The 14,335-nt window shown below is 36.6% G+C and overlaps 1 protein-coding gene across 1 annotated transcript in view; it reads right to left on the bottom strand.

The window, feature by feature from the left end:
- COL6A3 (collagen type VI alpha 3 chain) overlaps positions 1–14,335 on the bottom strand; it is a 107,898-nt gene that overhangs the window by 28,503 nt on the left and 65,060 nt on the right. The window contains exons 17-36 of the mRNA XM_075180382.1: positions 12,847–12,900; positions 12,587–12,658; positions 12,439–12,465; positions 10,713–10,757; positions 9,723–9,776; positions 9,254–9,316; positions 8,138–8,203; positions 7,246–7,299; positions 5,159–5,194; positions 4,814–4,876; positions 4,667–4,729; positions 4,151–4,213; positions 3,250–3,312; positions 2,718–2,768; positions 2,202–2,237; positions 1,000–1,062; positions 707–769; positions 567–599; positions 447–483; positions 36–47 (exon numbers count right to left, since the gene is read on the bottom strand). Coding sequence (XP_075036483.1) covers positions 36–47; positions 447–483; positions 567–599; positions 707–769; positions 1,000–1,062; positions 2,202–2,237; positions 2,718–2,768; positions 3,250–3,312; positions 4,151–4,213; positions 4,667–4,729; positions 4,814–4,876; positions 5,159–5,194; positions 7,246–7,299; positions 8,138–8,203; positions 9,254–9,316; positions 9,723–9,776; positions 10,713–10,757; positions 12,439–12,465; positions 12,587–12,658; positions 12,847–12,900 — 1,018 coding nt within the window. The remainder of the gene's footprint in view (positions 1–35; positions 48–446; positions 484–566; positions 600–706; positions 770–999; positions 1,063–2,201; positions 2,238–2,717; positions 2,769–3,249; positions 3,313–4,150; positions 4,214–4,666; positions 4,730–4,813; positions 4,877–5,158; positions 5,195–7,245; positions 7,300–8,137; positions 8,204–9,253; positions 9,317–9,722; positions 9,777–10,712; positions 10,758–12,438; positions 12,466–12,586; positions 12,659–12,846; positions 12,901–14,335) is intronic.

Below are 14,335 nucleotides of genomic sequence, written 5' to 3'. Positions count from 1 at the left end.
GCATGTAAAACCAAGCACAATGTAATTATACTCACCATAACAACAAGCTGTGACAAGAGAAGATCAGCCACCATGGAGAAAAAGATAAAGAAAATGCTTAGAGCTTAAACGAAAACACATGACTGTTGTATCAGATTTAATAGTAGTCTGACATAAAATCTGGCTCTCCTGTCCTGATTAATTTGTTAGGTATGAATACAATTAAATCTTCAATATATCACTCTAAAAGTATACTTTATATATTTTTATATTTTATCATACTTGGCAAGTTTAATAGTATTATCTGTTATCATTCCAAAAAGACGTTGACAGGATTTACCAGCACTGGCTGTTCGTTCCCTATTTTCCAGAATAAATCACAATAAGCAGAGAGAAGCTAAAGCCTTAATATGATACGCAGTAATTTCATCAGAAATTCTGTGGCAGGAACTTTTGATGATACTTACGACAATTATCTTTGATTTTCTTCACAAGAGCACATTGCTGTAAAGCAATGAAAAGTGCATTAGAAAACAAAATGAACTTTGGAGCAAAGCTGTACCAGGTCTGTGTGGTCTAATACTTACATCTTGGGAGCCCCCTCTTTCTCCTTTGAGGCCCTGGGGGGGAAAACATGTTTCATGGTAAATGTGAGGTCTCTGATACAACTGAAGATAACAAAGTATCTCCCTAATACAAAGACATATGCTAGCTATGTGTTACTTACAGATGGTCCTGAATATCCTGGGTCCCCTGGAGAGCCAGGGATACCACGAGGTCCTAGGCTGCCCTGGGAACACAACATATAGAAAACACTATAAATGGACATCCAGTTGTAAGAGTGGGTTCAATGACATGAGTATTCAATAATACAACGAACATGCATTCTGTTGACAAAAATAATTCCAATTGTTTTTGAGATATAAATACAAAAAAATGGCCCCGCTTCATGATTGGCTCAAAACAAATTGTAAATCTAGGCTTGTGTCCTCTCACTGAAGTGCAACTATTCACACTCACCCTGCGACCTCTGCTTCCTTTAGGCCCAGGATCACCATTTGTTCCTTTATCTCCAGAGTCTCCCTAAAAATAAACATTAATAACATCTTTATTAGTTTACTATTCCTTATAGAGTATACCCATGAACATTAGACACCTCTGTGTAGCTTAAAAACTGTACAGGAGCTATAGCCACTGCAGTACAGAACCTGGGAACATATACGCTTATATATTCATACTTGGCAGTTTTGAAATATCGCAATGACTTTTTATCTGTGTTCAATTACAATTGAACAAGTCTCCACGTTAATGTTGTAACAAAGATCCAATAAGAAAGATATAGCATCAAAATACTGTGTGGTTGTAAATATGGTTGTAAAAAGGGGCCTCATCCCTGAGCAATGTAATTATTTTCTAATGAATGGACTGAGTGCATTTTAATGAATAATGTTTCATGCCACATAATAGCTTTTTATACATCTCCAGTGTCATTTTGATAAGCTTTATTCCAGGAAAATCACAGATGCTTTGATTGGTCCTCCAGCCCACACACCCCCTCTGCAGCAACACACATCCCTGGTTTTTGGGTAGGGCTGTCAGATGAACCATTGGTGGGAAAATCTAACATTATATGTATGCAATGTACAATGACTTCTATACATTTGAAACAGAAAATCAATACACCCATGGGTCCTGAAATTTCCTTAGGACATAAAAGTCACTTTATGTTACCTTACGGATGCCAACTGCAGGTAAACTGCTTTTGGATTATGTTCCCACAAGTCAATGGCAGCTACTGAAGGGGTGTGGCTGCTACAGGTCTGGAGCTATGGGTGGGCAGCCATTCCGGACCACTCTCCCTCCCAAGGCCCCCACACTGCTCTTCTCAGAACGTACAGAGACAGCACTTGTTGCTATAAGGCCCAGCGATGCCAAATTCTGCCCCTACCTCTAATCATGTGTTTGTGTAAATAACTCATTCTGGGATCCAGTTTTCTAATGAAGATCTATTTATGTTTTAAAACTTTTTTTCATAAGATAATGAAGGCTGGATGCCCATTGTTGTAAATCTCATTATATGAAGCACAGACTAATCCAGATGCAACCTACAGTATCTTACAGTAAGTATAAATTTTAAGAACATAAAAATTCGGAGTTAAAAATTTAAATTGGACGAAAAAGGGAACACCATGGGAAAACTGGGGCAATGAGTTTTCGCTTACCTTTGGCCCATGTTTTCCAGGGAATCCAGTTTCTCCCTAGAAAAATACAAAAATACAAGTATGAAAAATACATTTTCCAGCCTTCATAGACGTGAAAAAAGAGTGAAACTGACACAGTACGTAATGATCTCTATGAAACTACATAAAACAAGTCGTGGAGGACAGTTCATTTGCTAGTTATATTGTTTAGTTTTACCACATAATATAATATTTATAGATGGCTTGTTCAAGCTTTAGGCTGCACATGGGGTCTTTGTTTACCAGCATCTTTTAACCCTTGGAAACTGGCACTAACACGTGTGCACATAGCAAGCAGTGTAAGCGCTGATCTGCAGCGTTCATAAAATGTTTCAGCGCTAGCATGCCTGGGACTGATCCTGTACACTTCCTGCCATGTACAGGAAAATAAAATGCAGAAATGTGAAATTCAATATGGAAATGCCCAATGTCTGCTCCTGCGCAACTAAACCTTTAGATACAGGGACTACATTTTCAGATGGACACGTTCTGTCTTACTTTTCTGCCTTTCTGTCCTGGTTTTCCAGCTCCGTCCCGTCCATCATCTCCCTATAAGAATAGAACGAGTGGATGAATGAATTTCCTAATAAGTTGCTTACACAAGGACACATGCGAGATGAATGGCTTGAAATAATCTGTGCTGCTGTTAAGATGGTAATGCTCTGATTGGCTTTGGTTTGTCTGGTCTCCACACACTTTATTTTTTGCTTATCTGTGTGTCACTGGTTTTGAAGATAGAGAGCAATTGGTGCTCTGATCCTAGTCAAATGCCTCTAAAATGTTGTTTTCACCAGTGGAATATGCAGCTGAAAAAGCTATTTTATTCAAATTTCTTTAGTTAAAATAAATGTTTTTTTAACCAAATTAATTTCAATTCATACATAACCAATTGATCTTACAATTCTGTATTTGTTGAAAGAATCTCCTATTTCACACATTTGTCTCCATTGGTCTAATTTTTCAAATGTGTTGAATCAATGAGCTGCTATGGTTAGACTGCCACGGGATAGAATGTATAGAGTATACTCACTATCTCTCCACGTGGTCCAACAGGTCCATCAGAACCTCCGGGTCCAGTATCTCCTGGTTCACCCTTAAAAGTGGAAGAATGGGAATAAAGAGAGAATTATGGACAGTTATGTGTAACATGTTCTTACACTCTGATTACCTGTTATAACACATTTGTGTTTACTACTTGTTTCTGTCTGTTATCTATTTACAGTACATTAAGTTTAAATCCTCTGAAAATCCATTTAATACATGATTTACTCATACTGGGGAAATAATAAATTAAATAATGAATAAACTAATTAATTATCCATTTCATATCTGGTTTCATAAATAAATACATTTTAACATGAAATTAAACCAGAAAATATCATTTACTGTATAGGAGGTAATCATATTGTCTTAATGAGCTTATTATAAATCAGAAGTTGTTCACTGCATGCTGATGAGCATTGGTGTATTGCTGTGATACATCTTCCGGCATAATATAACATTTAGCCCGCATAATATAATATCTAGCAGACTTTTTTTAAATACATCTTTTACCTGTTTACATAAAAAAATAGTTTCCAAGTCTTAAATATTTCTAAGTGATCGTGAGATTGCAAAACTGATTTAAAGCAGTTTAAATCAACAGTTTATTAATTTCACATGGATTCATGAACTCTAAAGTAAGTGCTTTCATTTTTTTGATTGCACTTAAACTTTTATATGGAAAATATACACAGCCCTTCTGATTCATTGAACACTATAAACTTTTTTGTAGTACAAAGCAATATGTGTAATACTTTAAAAGGAATTCATAGCTTAAGTTTTCAACTCTGCTCACTGATATTATTCTTTACAATGGGAAAAAGTGAGTGGGAGTTATAAGAATGAGATATCTCGAAAAGATATAGGAAACACTGAAGCTAGAGACAAACCTTGCGTCCAGGTGGTCCGGGTTTGCCACGATCACCAACAGGTCCAGGAGTACCTCCTGCACCCTAAGACAACATAGAGAACAGGATTATGTTTCTATTCACAGAAGTCCTTCCATATTCCCTTCTCCAATCATGTCCTCTAGATCAATCTACACTGGACAATTTTTGGTTATATCCAAAACATATATAAGCACTGTATTATCGCTACGTAGCCAGAAACCTACTCTGATAACTGGTTTCATTGCAATCTAAAATATTCAAAGGTCCAGAGAGTCTACACCATTGTTGGTTCGCTAATTTAAAAACATAGGATCATCATGCATTACATGCACTCAATAATTATCCAATATTCTTATTTATGTATCCAAAAACACTAGCTAAGAATAACTTCATTGCATACTGCTTCTAAGGGTCTTCTTGTTATTTTGATATACAACATAGTATTTGCTTATCGAGTTTGAATTGTCTATTCACCAATATTAGCTTATATGTGAGATTCAAAGCTTGGAAACTTACTCTTGGTCCAGGGATTCCCTGCTCTCCCCTTGTGCCTGGAGTGCCTAGTTGTCCTGGAGGGCCCTGAGCATTAGACAGACATATTGTTAGGGGCTGGGAAGCACAGATTGGACAGTTAAGATACTAGAGATTTTCCCAGTCACTTACCTGAGGACCCCTCAGCCCTTGTTCTCCCACTCCACCTGAAACACCAGCGCCCCCTCTGTTGCCCTAAGGAATACAATTAATATTGTATCAGAGAAGCAATGTACTACTGTAGACAGATGATACAGGAGAAGCAATGAATGGATCAATAGTGGAGATAAGGAAGAGCAAACAAAACAAGAGAATATTACCAAAGCAAATATAAAATAGACTCAGGGAGAATGAAAACAGCATGTGTTTAAATGTCAGTAACCAAACAAATTGGTCACCATTGATGTACCCTCACCCCAGGGGAAACACCAACACTGTACTCCCACCTGGATGACTGGCAGTATTCATGACACTTACCTTGAGTCCAGAAGGTCCTCTACGACCCTGAGGTCCCTGTCATACAAAAGAGCAGAAATGAAGAGGTTCAAAAAGTGCCAGCTGACATCATCCTACTAATGTTACTAATGGTAGCTTAGGAATAAATGTTCTTCATTTCACTTTTATCTGATTTAATGCCATTGTCAAAGGGTAAATTATGCCAAAGGGTTAGAAGGTACAATAAAATAAATAGACAGCACTATTAAGAGGTTCTGATAAACTCATGCCTGTCGTTCTAGTGCAACACTTGCAGTTATAAGAACCTATGGGCTTTAGTTCTAAATGTGTAGTGTTGTCATACTAAACACAGATTAATTAACTGGTCATTCAAATGTTAATATTTTTTAAAATAATTGTAAGTAAACAACTTCAATAGTTAGAGAACAAGTGTTATTATATAAGGACTTGTTTTATTATCTCTTGTTGTCAGCATATAAGAGATCTTAAACGTCTTTAAAAAATGTAGTTAGATATACAGACCTATAAGAAATGCTCTGATAGTGCCATCAGCGTGTAAATTAGTACAGCCCTAAACTCTCTAGCCTTACACAACTTTTTACTTCCTCTTTATTCTCTAGAAAGGTCAACCACACCATTTCCCATGTACAGAACCTACACTTGTTTCACCTCTTGTTCCCTTATCTTTCAGACACCCAACCAACCTATCTTTACTGTAGGTAACCCCTCTAACTTCCAAGAAGCTTAGCAGTAGCCCCTATGAACCATGAACAACTTACATTCTTGTTTGATGATTAGATCAGAATTTCACAATTTTCTGTAATAGTAAACTATACATGTAGCCTCTCTTATCTCCATACATCTCAGGACTACTGTTATATTTTCTATCATACAACACTGTAACAGTGTCACTCTCTCTTAGAACACTACTGCAGCAATGCCTGTATCTAACACAACACTGTTACAGTGTCACCCTCTCATAGACCACTGCAGCAATGCCTGTATCTAACACAACACTGTAACAGTGTCACTTTCTCATAGAACACCACTGCAGCAATGCCTGTATCTAACACAACACTGTTACAGTGTTACTCTCTCATAGAACACCACTGCAGCAATGCCTGTATCTAACACAACACTGTAACAGTGTCACTTTCTCATAGAACACCACTGCAGCAGTGCCTGTATCTAACATAACACTGTAACAGTGTCACTCTCTCTTAGAACACCACTGCAGCAGTGCCTGTATCTAACATAACACTGTAACAGTGTCACTCTCTCTTAGAACACCACTGCAGCAATGCCTGTATCTAACACAACACTGTAACAGTGTCACTCTCTCATAGAACACCACTGCAGCAGTGCCTTTATCTAACACAACACTGTAACAGTGTCACTTTCTCATAGCACACCACTGCAGCAATGCCTGTATCTAACACAACACTGTCACAGTGTCACTCTCTCTTAGAACACCACTGCAGCAATGCCTGTATCTAACACAACACTGTAACAGTGTCACTCTCTCTTAGAACACCACTGCAGCAGTGCCTTTATCTAACACAACACTGTAACAGTGTCACTTTCTCATAGAACACCACTGCAACAGTGCCTTTATTTAACACAACACTGTAACAGTGTCACTCTCTCATAGAACACCACTGCAACAGTGCCTTTATCTAACACAACACTGTAACAGTGTCACTTTCTCATAGAACACCACTGCAGCAATGCCTTTATCTAACACAACACTGTAACAGTGTCACTCTCTCATAGAACACCACTGCAGCAATGCCTTTATCTAACACAACACTGTAACAGTGTAATCCTAAAACAATACTGTAAAACTGCCTCTCTCTAATATTCCCATTATCATAGTTATGCATCTACATTTAACACTTTTCTTTAATTCTTAAAAGCATATTTGTAGCTTCCAAAGACCTCCTCAGTCACTTAAAAACAGGAATAGAAAAGTGTAATACAAGCAGAAGGTGTGAATGAGTATTTATAGCTTATCCCCACTATAATCTAATTAAATATTATCTTTTAGTGAGGAATAAAACTCTCTGGAACACTTGGGGAGCATAATGTTCATTCTATAAAATACTTACAGGTTTCCCTGGACCACCTGGCTGTCCTGCTGGACCATCCTTTCCATCCTCTCCCTGAAAACAAGAAATTCAGTGAAACAAAACATCTTCCTGTGATAAAACTATTTTCTTTTTTTTTTTCCTCAATGTGATATGTTTTTAAAAAAATCTGCAAATTGAACATTTTACTAATTGTTTTTGTCCAAATAAACTCACTAGTCATTTTCTTTTAAGATGCAAACTGTAATTAATACAAATAAACTACTTAGCAATTAGTTTTCAACCTTTTTTATTTTTTTCTCTCTGATCCTATGCATTGTCTATATGGAATACACATACAAATTTTATTAAGGAAACAAAATTCAATGACGATATTAACAAACTGACTGGTCCATCTAGTCTGACCATTACAAGAGCTATTGTAGGTTTATGTTTTCTTTTGGAGAGTGGTTTTGTGTATACATTATAGGTGTACACATAATACATACTTTATATATTTTTGTTATTGGTCTCTGCTAGAGAGTAGTAAAACTACTGATTTCCATTGACAAAATATTTAATATTGGGACAACATTTCTATTTTCATCAGATCGACACAACACTTTTATTTCCGGTTTATAGAAAAATAATAATTTGTCATGAATGACCTATGCATTTAAAGAAAAATATCTTCAATTTTTATGTTCAGTTTTTCACATTTTCCTTAGACTTTTGGTTGATTTGCTAAAGCTTCACCAATAGCAACCAATCAGATTCTAGCTATATTTTATCTAGTACATTCTATAAAATGCTAGCTAGAATCTGATTGGTTGCTATGGGCAACATTTCCCCTTTTCCTATTTGGAAGCTTTAGTAAATCTATCTCTTAAACTCATAACCTCACCCAAAGATAAGAATATTAGTGATACATTACCACACTTCCTGCTTCTCCTTTAAGTCCTTTTGGCCCTCTCTGAGTAGAGTCCGATCCTGCCTCACCCTAAAACAGAAATCAAGAGATTAGGAATGATGAGTAGCTATTGATCAAAGTGAACGTTTATTGTCTGTAAGTTAAACATAGAATTATTACTATTCCATCCTAATTAATCTTTATAGGTTATCTGCTGCACTGACTTTTCTTGATGTTTCAAAGGAAATTCAGCTCCTGTCATTAAGTAATGTAATGTTGCCACCTCTCAATAAGGGTAGAACCCAGGTCATTACATTAAGATCACCAGGGGGATCACAGAATTTATTTTACTGGTAGCATACAGGTTATAGAGCCAAGCATCTGGAAGACAAGTCGCGCTAAGAGTAATTCATAATCGATTGAAGGGAAGGAAGCGTGTGAGTGAAGATTTAACCTGACTGATCACCCTTCACTCACACAACGAACTTCTACATAGCAAGAATTTCTCCTAGTGGCTCATTGCCAGCCGTTCATGACCTTCCTGTCTTCCAGGCATCTGATAATCTAATAATTGTGTCAGTCTTCGCAGTGATTTCAAAAGAGGGGAGTGAAGTTTGCTTAACTGTCACCCGATAAAGGAATGGGGACATTATGTAGGGTAGGTAGTAATGTTGGTAGATAGATCTCCCATTTAGTAATATGATATTAGATAAGGATATTCCCCAAAATATAATTTCTATACCATAGGTAAACCAGTACACTCAGCATTGCTAAGACTTCCTGTACCCTTATGCACTCTATGTAAGAATGTGTAGTTCCCAGACATCCTGAGATTGCCTGACTTTCCTGATAATCCCCAACATTCCAATGACATCTCCTAGACCACACTGGAAGTCAAGCCTGTATTGGAATCTTACATCTAAAGAAAGAGCTGGACAGAATATTATGCAGATCTTTCACTACACTTTTCACGTGACAGGTTCTTGTGCTTTTTATTTATAATATTTGTCTCTCAATTTTACCGCAGAATAAAAAGTGTTGACACAATTATGGTGTCCTGATTGAACTCTATGACAATAAAAATGAATCATTTGAACCATTAGAGAATTTAGATCTATAAGGTGTTTTTAAGGCTCTTACCGGATCACCTCGAAGTCCTTGGTCTCCTCTATCTCCTATATGTCCTTTCAGACCCTTCTCTCCCTATGGAATAACGATAACATCAGTCAGTCAGTCTATAAAAACATACAGGCTAGTTGGTCTATATGAAGAGAGATAGAGACCCAATCATATGACCCAGTATTTCTAATGAGTAGGATATGTTTAGGAGAATTACAATAGGGAATAAGTGCTTGTTTCCTTCTCTGTTTGCCCTTTTAGAGTGAGCAGGACTAGAAATAATGTGAAGTCAATCAATTCAATCTGCACATTGCAAAGGGCAACAAGCAGAAGTGTGACTGGGCTCTATAGAAGATCCTCGTACCTGTCAGTGCTGTGTTAATATTTAACGTTATGAGTGTTATGTACACACAGCTGAAACATTTATGATAGAGGATGTGTCCTACAATACACACAAACCGATTTCTTAATAAACAGCAAAACTACTAACCCGTGGTCCAAAGCTGCCTCTTTCCCCTGCAGTACCAGGGCTTCCCCTTTTGCCCTAAAAAGGAAAATGAACCATTGAATTTTACATTTTCTCAAAACACAAGATAACATATTTTATTTGTACATTGTTACCTTAAAGAACAATTATTTGTTTTATGCAACAATGATAACATGCTACTTTTAAATATTAGGGTAATTTACACCTGAATGGCTAATCGCAAATGTGCGTGCCTTGTTCTACTGCTGATGATGCATACACTTACTGTGAAATTGTCCAGGGTGGCACAGTGGTTAGCATTACTGTCTCACAGTGCTGGGGTTATGGGTTCGATTCTAACCAAGGCCCTATCTGTGTGAAGTTTGTATGTACTTCCTGTATTTGTGCAGATACATATTGGTAGGTGAATTATCTTCTTATAAAATGGATCTCAGTGTGTTTATGTTAGGGAACTTCTAATGTATGCGCCAACCGAGCAGGGATTGGGTTGAATGATTACTTATTCTCTGTACAGCTCTACGTGATATGTTTCATAATAAATGATAATGATATAGGTATTCAGTAGAATTAGCCTTTAGTATTTACCCTGGTTTTAAATTCTGCAGACATTGATGCTGTCTTTATTTCAAGTTTGCTGGCGCTATATAAATAAATGTTGATGATAATATGTATGGATTTTAGAATGTTAAATGCATTGATTTACTTGGCCTGACAGGTCACTGTTTATCTTGTGCATATGGTCTTTTACTTGGTGAAAAAGTCCTGAACTGCCATGGTCAGTATGTAACCTTTCAAGTTTGCAAGCTTAATAAAATATAGTTTTTACACCTTTGTAAACAGGTTGGAGCGCAAATGCAGCTAGATCTTTATACAATACAGAATGCCCCGAATTGCCCAGATCCACCCATCATTCTTAGCAAATAACTGCCTCATAAGATGATGTCTTAATGCTTAAATAACAGAATCAAGGATTGAAGATATATGATAACTTACTTCTTCTCCATCAATACCATCTAGGGCAATTTCTCCTATTTCACCCTGCAGAGAAAGTATATATTAATATATTAGTGTGCTTTTCATGTTCGTCTAACACCATCACAAGAAACTGGTTTGGAGAGGTGAAAATAAAATATACCAAGTAATATGCAGAAATAAGCCACACAAGACAAGTGCAAGTTAATAAAAAAAAGTTAGTAAATGACTAGACAAGGAAATATAATTTGTACCATTATTTTGCATTAAACACAGACAATCTTACCCAGTGCTGTAAATTGACATTTATATGCATGGTCCACTTCCTATATTTATTTAAACTGGTAAACTTAATACTAGAGGATGTAGCAACACAGAATGAAGTGCTTTACTTAAGGATCCTGCAAGGGACTATGAAAGGTATTTCATAGTCTTATTGGCAGTGTTCAAAACCACTGAGAAAACTTCTACCCAAAACTAGGACAATATTGAAATGCCCTTTTGAGTCTCTAGATGTATTTAAGGGTATAGAGGAGGAGATCCTCTCTTCAGCTCAGACAGCTTTTTGGGGGGTTGTCAAATGGTCTTGACAATCCTGGTGTCAAGTGTGAATAAGGCCTGCTCGTGCCAATCTCCTGGTTGGAGCCATTTAGATTTATCAGGTAACCCACCAGATCAACTTGGCGCAGATATGAAACATTACAATTTTTATTCTGTTTTACCTAAGTACACTCAAATCTAAATGATTTTTTTTGGTAGAATTAGCATTTAATACATACCCTGGTTTTAAATATTCTAAAATCAAAAATTAAATGCTGGAGAGGAAAGTTGTAGGGCAAAAAATAATACCAACAGAAAGGAAAATTGAATAAAGAAGAATGCAGATGAATGTTAGATAAAAACATATTTTAAAGCACCAATCCCAAGTAGAATGTTTATCTATTTGGTTCTTTAAATAGCTCGTAAATGACATATTAAGCATGCATCTGATATTCATTTTCATTTGCTGTCCTTCTAAAAATCATGATCTCCTTTACAAAATCTCTCTGGAGGGCACAAAATATGGCTACCAGTGACACACAGGCTCATAGGTCTCCACATCTCATGTGAAGAAGGGGGAGGATATTACAATACACTGTGCAGACAGTGCTTAGAGGGGCGTTCCAAAGCCTCTCTATTCACTACATCTGTGCAATGTGACTGTGGTCACCATGGTAATCCATGACTCTGCAGAATTATAAATCATAAATAAGAGCTTGAAGAAACAAACCAAGGAAAATGATATATACCAACATTCTTCTTCTAGCCTGCCACAGTTATGTATTTAACATGAATAACTATTAATATAATAATATATAATAATAATATTAAATAATAATGTAGTGCAATATATTGCACCAATTACACACATTTGTAGGCATCAGTGTTACTACAGTGTGCTAACAATGATGCTTACAGTGGCAATGTGGCTGCTGAAAACCAAAAAACTATAAGTTTAAGGATGAAATCAGTTTAGAATTTTTGAAAGTCATTAGTATCTCCTATGACCAAAATACTCTTAACAATGTCTGATACCATAGTGCACATCTCATTCACAAAATATCTATACTGACTGTTAGCAAAATTGACATCTGTTAGTGACGTAGCAAATATGTTTTCAGCTATGAGAGAAATTGTGTTATTTAAAGTGCTGTTAGAGAAGCAGCGTTATCCAGAGTTAACTAGAAAGTAATTTCAAATGTCTTACCTTATCTCCAGAGTATCCACGAGAACCCTAAAAAGATAGAAAAATGCATTCTTTGTAAATAAACTGGAAAAGATAGATAAATTATGGTTTATGTGATGACTCTGTTGTCAATGTGTACTCAGCTGCCAGAAGAAAGAGATCATCCCACCTTGCTTCCTCGTAGACCTGGACATCCCTGAAAGCCTTGAGTTCCATTCACACCAGGAAGACCACGTTCGCCCTATGAAATAATGCACAATATTTGTACTGTCCATCGGATGATATTGCTTCAATTTATATTAGAACTCCATAGAAAGAATGGCCTTTACATGGAATAGAACTTCTATGTTTTGTTAGCTTTTGAATATGCAAAGAAGTAGATCTATTTAACATGAAAAGACAAGTATTAGATAAGTCAGCAGCACTTACTGGTCCTCCTTCTTCTCCTGGGAAGCCTTGGTGTCCTTTCAGACCTGGTTGACCCTACAAAAATAAGACAGCAGGGATTTAAATAGACATGGTTTGATTAAAAATAATATCCAGAAACTAATAAACTAAATAAACTAATAACTTTATCATGCATTCTACCATATAATTTTAGAACATTTTTGTAAAACAGACCAGTTGAAGGCTTGGTGCTAGCAACAACACCCCTTTTGCCGAATGTCACAATGGAGTAACAGGATTTTGAAACCAGATGGAGAAATGATCAAGCTAGAGATTTATTTAATAGTGTAGTCAAAGCTACAGGGGCAAGTGGAGGATAGTGTCTAAGACTCTATTAGGTGAGAGAGTCTGATGATTCCTTGATACCTCGGAGGACAGCAGATTGTACTGGGAAAATATGTTGATAAAGGTTCCATTGTATCTGTCACAAGACTGGATATTTAATCACCCCTAGGTGATATATACACTACCATTTTGATAGGATTTGATGCATTATAGTTTGAAACAATGAGCTGTCTTGTCAATTTGAGATTCAACTGTCCAGAGAGGGGCAAAGAAAAAAGGGCTATTTTTACTTTTTTGACAAGTCCTGGTTTAGACAGGACAATCAATGGTATGAAATGTTTTAGAGCCTATGGATGTCATGGTAGATCTATTGGATTTAGTCCTTTGGAGTGTTGGGAGTTTAAAGGGCAGCACTGAAAAGTTTTAGAACCTCTTAGATATAGAGATACAATATTGAGATAAACAGTAGCTGTTGAAGTACATGACAATATTTTGGATAACTATTGACGAGGTTCAATTAATGTAGTACCATATGCAATTTTTGGATGTGCACTAGACTGTAATGCAAGACAAATTACTGGATATCAAAATGCTAAAGAGATATTAACATGTAATCAAAGGGTAAGAAGGTGTTTAGTCTTCTTCATATAATGGTTAAATTGGGATATATAAGCTACTTGAAGTATTAAGCCTTTCAAAATTCTAAATCTTAGAGCAAGTTGCATTTTTTTTAAAACGAGCACGGAATTTGAGCTTATGTGCGCCCGTATTCAAATCCAAGTGGATTCCATTTGAATCTGGGTATGAGTACGCTAATCAGTACTTGTTGTATCTTAATGGACAGAACAGACTGCAGGATATGCACATGCATATGTGCAAAATAAAGTCCCATTAAAAAGTAATACACAAATCAGGATGTTGCGTACTGTACATACAATGCATTTATATTGTCAATCTTCTTTGCATGCACAGTTTATTTGCTATCTAGTGGTACGCATATGGAGGGCCTTAACTAGGGCTGTACGAGAGGGACAGCAACCCAGGGCGCAAATAGGAAGTGAGGGCGCAGGGAATGGATATTTTACATTCATTTACAATTGAGGGTTTGGGGGCATCACATTTCCTTCTTGCCTTAGGCGCTAGAATTTCTAGTTACGGCTCTACGCATACGTGTAGTTTTTAATAC

Source organism: Mixophyes fleayi, chromosome 7, assembly GCF_038048845.1.
Source record: "Mixophyes fleayi isolate aMixFle1 chromosome 7, aMixFle1.hap1, whole genome shotgun sequence".
In the NCBI taxonomy this organism is placed as follows: domain Eukaryota; kingdom Metazoa; phylum Chordata; class Amphibia; order Anura; family Limnodynastidae; genus Mixophyes; species Mixophyes fleayi.
This window is presented reverse-complemented; position numbering and strand designations above follow the sequence as displayed.